Source organism: Amblyomma americanum, chromosome 1, assembly GCF_052857255.1.
Source record: "Amblyomma americanum isolate KBUSLIRL-KWMA chromosome 1, ASM5285725v1, whole genome shotgun sequence".
NCBI lineage: Eukaryota > Metazoa > Arthropoda > Arachnida > Ixodida > Ixodidae > Amblyomma > Amblyomma americanum.
This window is the reverse complement of record NC_135497.1, coordinates 193,640,499-193,651,093: the sequence shown is the minus strand read 5'-3', so window position 1 is coordinate 193,651,093 and position 10,595 is coordinate 193,640,499. Positions and strand designations below refer to the sequence as shown.

The following is a 10,595-nucleotide window of genomic DNA, read 5'->3' as shown; positions in this document are numbered from 1 at the left end:
ATGCCCTTTTTGAAAAACTGTGCCTGAAGAATGAATTAAAGTAATTTATGCTTTCACTTCCTATAAAGGCCAGCGAGTGCTTGTTGGCACAAGATCTAAGAGGCTTTTTATGGTACTTGTAGACTTCTATCGCCATTTGTGTTGTCCTTAGCATGAAAGAAAGTTCGCTACGTATCCAGACTGGCGACAGCAAGGGTGAAAAAGTAGCTGGGCCCTCTTCTGTGTAACTGTCCTTTTCAAATTCTTTGCCCGATTGCATGTATACACTATGGAGAGGCAACTCTCACACCTGACTGCCATTGTGTTTGTCCATGCTCGGTGTGCTCTTATGTTCACACATTGTCATCTTCGGATGGTTTGCTCCATTGCACTGACGCAATGGGGCAAACCCCACCCCCCCCACCCCCCATGCGCACGCCTGTGTATATACCTTAACTTTAATGTGAGTTTATTCCATTCATGGTGTACTGGTAACAGCACTGGGCATCTTACGATAGACAGTAGCTAGTTCCAGAGCACCGTCCGGCCTAGCAATGCCTAGCGAGCGGTGCGCTGCCAGCGCACCGGCGGGCTGCACGTTGCTGCAAACGCGTCACTAGCGTTAGTGTGATGTATGCTCTTGCTTCTGGGTTATAGATAAGATGATCCATTGACTTTTATATACCGAATTATTGATATGTCGAACTATTTCACTATCCCCTTTGAGTTTGATATATCCGGGTTCGACAACCACCATTCGCCATTTTGGCTTGCTTCATCTATCTTGTAATGCTGCATATTATTTTCGAGTGTGTTGCTGTTTGTATTTGTGCCCTACAGTGCAGTGCCTGCATTCTGCATCTGGTCATGTTTTATATGTGCACCACTCATGGCCACTCGTAATGCAGATATGACTTTGCAGCACGCATCTGTTTCAGACAAATTGACCAGAATATTGCATGCATCCATGCACATTGAAGCACACACACTGGTATTGCCAATATACAACTTGCTTCTCAGCATACTTTTCACGTCGCCTCTTTTGCTTTCAAATATACAAACATTTAAATTTAATGCAAGACACCACAACTTGTTTACAACTTCTTCAGATTGTAGTATGATGCGTAGCTTGATGGGCCAGTCGGTGCATGATTGTGGAAAAAAACCAGCAGAAAAGACACGCTCACAAGAGGAAGGAGCAGACAGGACAATGCTGGAGCATCGCGTCGTCCTGTCTACTCCTTCCTCTTGTGAGCGCGTCTTTTTTGCTGGTTTTTTGTAGCGTAAGCTACACCGGCTGAGGTTGACTAGTTTCGCGTGCATCCTGGAGAGCCGTGCTGCACATGCGCGAGGAGCAGTGACGTCACAAAGGTGAATAAAAAAAGCCCTGTGTCGAAGCTGGGAATCAAACCAGGACCTTTGGTGTTTGAGGCGGAGACGCTACCACTCCGCCACGACGGCTCATTTTTAACCGTGAATAAAGGCGCAAAATAAGCGCAAGGTATCCGACATAAGGAAGTTTAATATGGAGAGAATCGAGCATGCTCTAAAAAACGGAGTTAGCCTAAAAGCGGTGAAGAGAAAACTAGGCATAGGGAAAAACCAGATGTGTGCATTAAGAGACAATGAGGGCAGTGTCATTAGCAATATGGATAAGATAGTTCAAGTAGCCGAATGAGGTGAAGCACATATGGCAGGTTCTCTCAGATCATGAATAGCAGGCTACCAACGTCCCTCAAGAGAAAAGTGTACAACAGCTGTATCCTAATGGTACTCGCCTACGGGGCAGAAACGTGGAGGCTAACGAAAAGGGTGAGGGAACAAACGCGTGTTAATGACATCCTAGTCAAAATCAAGAGGAAGAAATGGGCTTGGGCAGGGCATGTACTGCGAACGCAAGATAACCGCTGGTCCTTAAGGGTAACGGAGTGGATTCCAAGAGAAGGCAAGCGTAGCAGGGGGCGGCAGAAGGTTAGGTGGGCGGATGAGATTAGGAAGTCTGCAGGCATAGGGTGGACGCAGCTGGCAAACGACAGGGTTAATCGGAGAGACATGAGAGAGCCCTTTGACCTGCAGTGGGTTTAGTCAGGCTGATGAGTGAATGCGTGCCTTTCATATATTAACTCTTCCGAACCAGATCTCGCTGCGCTTACGCTATATATATCCTGGCCTAGCAGGGTTAGGCCATCAATTTTTTTTCCACACTATGATGCATGTCATGGATATTTGTGAGCCAGGTACGCTTTGCAAACTTTCTGAAAAAGGAGTATCAGGATAAACATCTTGAACGAAGAGCCACTGAACAAAATGCATAAAGGTGTGCATTCTAAATATGCACACTGTGCGGTGAGGATGGAAAGCAAAGCTCCGTGAAGGTGATGTGTTCACTCCAAGAAGCATATGCTTAGCATCTCAAGTTCATAGGGCCAAAATAGGATTTGCCTTGAGATGAAAACCTCTCTTTTCTTACAACTTTTCAAACTACCAATATTTTTTTGAGCAAGATAATGAAAGCAACACACATATGCAGTTGTACTATTTGCAACAAATGACAAATGAAAGCGCATGGTCTTCCATGAATACTGTGTCACAGTGAACTGAGAGTACAGCTGATTCTCATTAAGTTGAACTCAAAGGGGACTGGAAATTTGTTCCAATTGTGCAGAGTTTGAATTAAGGAGCCTTTTTAATGCACTTTATGTTAACGTGACCAAAACATATATTCGAATAATCGGAAGGTTGAATTAACAGAGGTCAACTTAATCCCATAGCGGACAAACTTTTCCCCGAATGTGTTACAAAAATAGTCATTGTCACCCGTGCTGCAATTTGTCTGCAAACCAGAAACATGCTTTGGACAAGTCCTACTTGCCTTATACTGGTCGCACAGTGCCAGAAAACACAAGCTGGACTCGTCAAGAGACAGAAACGACAATATGCTTACGACGAGCCTTCCTGGTCGAAACCCGCTAGGGGTTAGAGTTTGCTGCACACACTCTGAAAGGTGGCAGAAAATATAACATGCACCTTCAAACATCCTTCCTCACATTACCCTTTAACGATCATTTTTTCGGCTAGATGTTACGCAGCGCACAACATGTGCCCAACCACACACTAATTATCATGCACCATATGTTGCTGACCACACTTCAAACATTGCAGTTGACGTTTTACCAGTAGCAGCAGTGGTAAATACCATTTTATTCTGTACAGGCCTAGCGGGATTGATCGCCAAGATCTTCTATGAGGTCTTCATCAATTTCTGGCCACTTTTCGCTGATGACATCAAACACGTCATCTTTTACATCACCCTGGATAACAATCTCATCATCTCCAGTCACAGACGAACCGCAGGAGAATTTGTGAGAAAAGAATTTTGATGCATCCTTCAGGTCAATGTCAAAGGTGCTCAAGCCGGTCACCACCGTCACAAACTTCTTCTTTCCTCTGTAAAAATAAAACGTGCGTTAGCAAGCGCTCGGTTGAAGGATAATCAGAAAACAGCGGTTACGCATTGGTTGCTGCGACACTTGCAGGAAGCATCAAATAAAATCTGTGGAAACTTTAGAAGGCGCGTGATAAGCACACGCTTGTTACAAGCTGTCATTCATACGCGTACGGTACGAGGCGTGGCAAAGAACGATCTCGGTATGCCCACGTTTTCGCGCCTGAAACGTTGGAGTTGGCCATTGCCGCTGCAGAATATGCAGTCGGGACGATAAAATGAATGGCAGGATATAGCTACATAGCATTTGCAAAGCCACGTTCAGGTGTCCGTAGCAGAATGGCAATCGCACAATGGTCTCGTACAACGTAACCGTATGAAACGCGTTTACTCACCGTGACGCTCTGGACAGGCAAATTCGCTTGTCTTTTTCCACCCTCTTTTTGGCTTTGACCATGCCTTTGCCGCCACGCTTCTGACGTTTCTTTTCTTCATCGCCGCCTGCTCCAGTCTGCGGTGCGTCACTGAGGTTCATTCGCCTCTCGAACTCCTCGGGGAGGTTCTTCTGAAGCCATTCCTTACACTTTTGCGAGTCTGGGTAGTATTCGCAGTACTCAAGCGGCATCGAGCACTCGCCGCAGTATATCACTTCGATGGGGTACGACACGCCAGGCAACGGTCCCGTCGGCAGACCTTCCGTGCCTCCTTCAGACATTTCCCTGCAAATGATTCGACGGCACGCCCTTTACCTACGAACACATTTGACTCTGCTAATTTGCCTCGTGGTGCGGTGTAATCCGCGTATACACGAAGCCACGACCTACTAAACAACCTACTGTATTCGTCGTGCACGAAGCTGTACCAGCCACTTTTTTGCACCCGGCACCACACACCCACACACAATCCTGCTTTGTAGTGTACTGAAACCAAGGTATATATACCGAACATGGGCTATGTCCCGAAACAAGCCGTATGGCCAGTATACTGACTGGATTGGTAGCGATCCCTGCGCAGTTCTGCGATTGACGCGAATTGAAGGCAACCGATAACTGTTTCGTCACAACCACGTCGCAGCAGGCACTGTCTACGCCTGCTCAGGCGCCTCGAAACACGCTTTTCAGAGCTTGTCCAGCCATCTCCTATGGCGTGGTGGCTAGAATTGCGGTTCCTGGGAGCAAGCAGACGTTTGCACCCCCTATAAACAACGTTCATGGCTCTCAGATGCTCTTAGTAACCTTGTGTTCAGTTCATCCGGGCGCCTGCAGGTGACGCGACAATCTGCAAATGTTTGATGAGAGTGAGTAGTAGTTCGGAAAGGAAAGGTGACCACATTCCAAAATTGCACGTATGTGTAGTTTCGCAATTGGCGTGATTGGAGAAAATTTTTGCAACTAAAAACCATGTCGAGCGAGGAGCTTCGATGTCTGCCTTAATACGTGTATAAAGATTTGCAAATGCCTTCTAGCCATGCTTCTAACAGATCTAGTGGCTTGGGCCGGCTAATATAGTAGCTCCACTTTCCTTTCACACCGCCTGCACTACAAAACGCAACATAAAAATCACGATTTACGTAATGCTGTAGACATTTCAAATAGCCCCTCTATTGTTATTTTACCACATAAGCATAACCTGTAAGCATTGTATGTGATATTTTTACAGTACCTTCAACGCAAGATACATAAAGTGGGCCGCTCCCTCTTTCACCTTTTCCACCTCCGGGCTGCAGTATTTGTTGATCTTGCCGTTTCATCCCAGAACCTCCCGACTTCCACCTACGTTTTCGGCGCGCCGGTTTATTAGCTTGGGCGCTTGGGTATCGGCAAGTGCTGCAGCAGAGGTAGAAAGGAGAGTGGTGTAGCATTGCCGGCGTGCTGGCAGTGCCGCTTCGAAGCAGTCATGGTGGCCTGCCTCAAGGGGGAGGCGGGGAGCGCGCGCGCGCTCTCCTCCTCCTCCTCCCAAGATACCTCAAGGTATTGCCCAGGCCCATCCCAGACCGGCCGTCGCGATGTCAGCCTGTCATAGCTTCGGCGAAGTGATGATGGTCGGTTGAGATCACAGGGGGACAGCACTCTACCGCTGTCCTCCCTTCCATCTGACAAGGCAAGGGTAGCCTCGGCCGGGCTCGAGTAGCAGCAGTGCAGCTTACTGACGCCTCTGCGGCTGCTTCTGCCCGTACATCGTAGCTTGCGAACAGCCCGAGTCGCGTGAAGAAATTTCATATTGCGGCGAGAGTTGCCATCAACCAGAAATCCTCGTTTTCCTGAACGAAGTCGTTGCATGTATTGTTTAAAATTTACGAATATGCACCGAGATTTTGTCCTGTGGGCTTGACATTGGCTAGCTGTGTTCTTTCATGCGATAATTTCGACCTAAGTTTAGGTTGTTGTTCGCTTCTGGTGGGATTAGCCTTGCAAAATTAATGTTCTGCTCGCAATTGCTTCACCACGTAGCGACACTTATGCGTTGATTAAAATCGGCAATAAACGGGCATGTGCACAATCCCCACAATAGTCAGCTGTAGCTGTCATCATCTGGAGTACGTCCTTCACAGTCTCAAAAGAAATTTTAGAAGGTGGCAAGCCACCTTTTTGTATGAGTGCATGGTGTACGTGCGGGTAAACGAGGTCTTGAAATGAAGCGTGTGGCGCTCCTGCCCTCTTGACGGAGTGAGGAAGACACACCTTTCGGCGTTGAAATCGCACATGTAATTTCTACATCACCGTGTAGGACACAACGGAAACTATGCGAGGGGTTGTCTTATGCATATCCACGCGGGTGTGCTAGCCGAACCCGTGCGAATGCGGTGTAGTACAGTGGCTCGGTTTGGTGGACACCTCGGGGAACTAAAATGGCTGAGGAACATTTCTTCGAAGCACCTTTTTTACATCTTGAGGCACGTATACGCATGGGCGCCACCGTATCGTGCTGTAGTTGAGCTGCACTTCACTTCGGAGTACAAGCTAGCGCTAGCCACCTGGCTATGCACACTTTTGCAAAACTATAGAGTAAGCAGCAGGCGCACATGGCTCTGAAAAAAAAAAAAAACGAACACGAAAGTGCTGCCTTGAATAGAATTTTTCGAGTGACTCTGAACAGGTGCAGCAAGGAGCGCTATCTTTTGGCAGTGCCCACGTGATGTGCGAAGTAAGAAGGAGGAGGAGGAAACTTTATTTCAGGCAAATCGGACATCAATGGGCTTGTTGCCTACATCATTCCAAACCTTACCCTGCTGACTGTGTCCCATTTTGAACGTTTGCAACTACATCAGAACCTGAGCCATGGGCCCATCCTTGCTACAGCAGACTATGAGCACTTAAAATTGCCATGGAATGTTCGTTCATGTGCTTCAAGGCAATTTGAGGTTCCCATTATGCTATTGCGCTGCAAGATTCCACGTCTCGATCTTTATTTATGCCGTTCTGGGATCACGCTGTTGAATCTTTGCGCGTCATGCGGGGACGTTGAATCCTTAGATCATTTCATCCTCTCCTGCCGGCAGTTTACAGGGCAGAAAGTTAAGTATCTGCAAATTCCCCTCGCTCGATTAGGGCTGGCGTTTACTATTACCGTTCTCCCCTCCTTCGGTGCAACTGTCAAAGGGCATGCCCTTAAGCTGGCGTGTGAGCTTCATCACAGGTATGTTATCGAGACCGGGAGGTTTTTGTGTCAACTCTTCATTCCCTTTACTTTTCTCTCAAAATTTATTTATATATTATGATTACTTTTTAATTAATTTATTTTAACCCTCGCCTCTTTGCTTCCTCGATTTTCATTCCAACCTCCTCAAAATCTCTCAAAATTCGTTATTCGTTTTCCCAGATTCCTCAATTTTTATTTATGAAGCACTTGAGATAAGTCTGGATGAATATTTTCTCCCGTTTGGATCTGTACCAAACTCTGGCCAATCCCCCACCATGGGTATGTGCCATCGCATCAGAGGCAACAACAACAACTAAGGCCCAGTGAAGAAGAGCGCTTGCTCCGCCAAGGCCCGCTGGTAATCTGCCGAGTCCAAGTGAAGCCATGCTCTCCAGGAAGCAGGGGGAGGGTAAGGGAAATAAGGAGAGGTAATGGCAGTGTTACATGGGTAGAGAACGTGTTCTGTGTCTGCCTTGATCTCTGGACAGTTGGGACAGTGAGCTGTGTCAGGCTATCCCCAAGTTGCAGAGCGTTAGTGAGGTGAGGAGAGTGTTAGTTTGAACTTTGCGAAGGATATGTGCTTGTTCCGTGTTCAGCGACAGGTGAGGTTGGGTAAAATTGTGCGATTTTTCCTGGTGTACTGGTAGTGTTTAGTTATTTGCTCTTCGTATGTTGCGGCATCTTCCACTGACTATGGATTTGGCCGGGGGATCGAAGGCATCCGGATGTTGATTTTGCGGGCCCATTGATGAACCAACTGATTTCCCTCGATCCCAGCATGACTAGGTATCCAACGCAGGGTGATTGTAATGTTCGGATTGCTGTAATAGGATTCTGCCAGTAGTCTGCGCTGTATGTTGTAGATGGCTTTGCTGGAGTCGGTATAGATGTTGATGTTTGTATGCATTATATGCACCTAGACAGACAGAACCAATCACCCGCACAGCTGGGCCATTTTCCAAACCCTACCAACATAAGCACTCATGAAACTAACGTGATAATATATGCCATACAGGAAGCGTCTTTACCCAGTAATAAACACAAAGTAGGAACATATGCGTCGCTCTGCTGTTATGGTATGTGTCTTGGGTAGTTCAGTTTTTGCTTATGGCTTTGTGATGCTCTATATGATCCACTTGAGGCATTTAAACCCATTTCTTCCACAGCAAAGCACAGTACTGAGTGTTCCATTGCTCAGAGAAAACTGAAAAATTTTTTTGGCTCAACTACTTGCTTGTTCGGGCTCAGTTACCACACAGAGGTGGAATTTTGTGGCAAGTTGTATTCTGTGCTACGACTGAGTGGGGAACTTGCCTAAATCAGTGATAATTATTGGAATGTCTGCAACATATGCGATGATGCCGGACCGAATACCCCAGCCGTCATTCAGTGTATATATTGGCACCGTTATGAACACCACAGAAGCTGGTACCGATCCAGTTAGAGCTAAGCGGTCACTGGATCTCGGTGAAAAGATACTAATTGCTACGTGGCAGGTGGAGAGCTGTGCATCATGCTAACACATATTGACTAGTCTATATACACACGAATAGAAATGCAAGTCAGGTTTACGCACTGGTAAGGTTTTTTTTACTGGTGCATGATAGAAGGCTAGAAAAGAAATGTGAAAAGTACTTACTGCAAGAGGTCCACGAAATAACACCTATACTTGGTGACAACGTTTTGCAGCTATGAAGCAGAAGCCATACAATTCCAAACCTGCATGGGTGAATGAGCGAGAACTGCCCACTTATGAAAGCCATCAAATTGCTCTTAACTTGTTGTGCAGAGCCACAAAAAGTTGTCCACAAATATAAAACCATGTTCGAAACACTGTAAACAAATTTTGGCATCAATGACGTTGCCTAAAGGGCAGCTCTGAGGGTTTTTCAAGGTCATCATGTTCTAGTAAAACTTCCAACCATAGGTTGTTCTCTCGTATCTGGTTATTTGCACAAAGTTTGGCAGCTGTCCGGCATTTCACTCCGGCTCAAGTTCATTTTAATGTCTGCTATTTCCGTGGCCTCAGTTCAAATGATTTCTACGGGCAATACTACATTTTTGACTTTGAGGCTTGTATTAGGTCATCTCAGGCATTTTATGAAAGCGCTCATCGTGTTCAGTCACTTCATTAAGCCCACATAACAGGTGTTTTTCTAGTAATGTTTGTGACAAAATCGCTCTATCACGTGAACCATTGCCTCTGGCCACGGACAGAGTTCAGTTTTGGCTTCCCGTCTTAAAATAGTACTGCTCAGTATTTTTAAAAACTGTTTGTTGTGGTGGAGAGAGCGAACTGTTGAAAATTTTCAAAAAACCCCAGGAGTTTCCCTTTATAAAAAGAATATATACATTTAAAGGAACACCAGTGACAACTCGACCCAATTTTTGTTATTAAAAATTAATTCTACGGCTTTCTCGCTATGTTGATGTTTGTTCGGTACCAAAAGATGAATTTATTACAGAGAAAATTAGATTTAAGAATCAAAAAATTGTTTCCCCTACTAATGGACGCAATACCTGTTTTGAAATGAATGGCAGTGTAGCCTAGCAATCCATTAGCAAAAAACTGCCCAGACGTCATAGCAGTTTGAGTGTGAAAATGACCAGTGGAGGTGATGCCTGTACTCAATTTTTTTGGTTTTTTTTCTAGCTTATAAAATTCTAGTTTCAGTGAAAGTAGGCTCTTTGCCATTAAAATGCAGTAATTTGCCAAGAGAACCCAACTTCAATTTCTCCTCAGTGCCTCTCTATAAAAATGGAGTATATAATGTAATCAAGAAGACACTGCTGACAATATTCCAACCTTCTGCTCTGGCTGAGAGAGAGAGAGAGAATTTTAACACATAGTGGATGCTGAAGTACTTAACTAGAGGTACAGAGCCAACTACGATTTTCTGAATCACGAGCAGCCTTTAGCAACATAATCAGCGATAACAAGGCATTGGTATTGGTCTACATCTGCAATTCGTCAAGAGATGTGCACAAGCCTTTTCCCATGTTACCATGTGTAAAGAAACTTAGAAATGCACTACTTGCACAGGTTGCAGTAATCTGATACCTTAATTTCTTGGTGGGCATATGCCCAAACCTTGCAAAAAAAATGGCCCATGCTGACCAACAAACAAGAAAAGAAGAGATACAAGAAAAAATGCCTGGTATTTTTTGCATTTAGTTGTGCCACAATGTTTGTCTACACATGTGCCATGATGCAGACTGTACCATGATGCAGACCACTACAGGATTGAGGACGCCAACCATACTGTGCAGCCTTGACCAAGCAACTTGTACGTTCTGTTTGTCCTTGTTTGGTTTGGTTTATGGGGTTTAACATCCCAAAGCGACTCAGGCTAAGAGGGTCACCATCGTGGAGGGCTCCAGATAATTTTGACCACATGGGGTTCTTTAATGTGCACTGACATCGCACAGCACAAGGATCTCTAGCATTTCGTCTCCATCGAAATGCAACTGCTGCAGCCAGGATCGAATACGAGTTTTTCGGGTCAGCAGCCGAGCACTGCAACCACTCAGC

The 10,595-nt window shown here is 45.7% G+C and overlaps 1 protein-coding gene across 4 annotated transcripts; it reads right to left on the bottom strand.

The window, feature by feature from the left end:
• Positions 1–3,147: 3,147 nt before the first annotated feature.
• DENR (density-regulated protein) lies at positions 3,148–5,224 on the bottom strand. 4 transcript variants are annotated; one of them, XM_077648162.1, is made up of 3 exons: positions 5,087–5,224; positions 3,820–4,143; positions 3,148–3,426 (listed from the first exon to the last, which is right to left on the bottom strand). In XM_077648162.1, exons 2-3 carry the CDS (start codon positions 4,137–4,139, stop codon positions 3,195–3,197), a joined length of 552 nt encoding a protein of 183 aa, XP_077504288.1. In that variant the 5' UTR covers positions 4,140–4,143; positions 5,087–5,224; the 3' UTR covers positions 3,148–3,194. The 4 variants fall into 4 exon arrangements, with proteins under 4 accessions (XP_077504288.1, XP_077504287.1, XP_077504285.1 ...); XM_077648161.1 differs by lacking the exon at positions 5,087–5,224 and adding an exon at positions 4,366–4,622; XM_077648159.1 differs by lacking the exon at positions 5,087–5,224 and adding an exon at positions 4,414–4,620.
• Between the last annotated feature and the right edge of the window lie 5,371 nt (positions 5,225–10,595).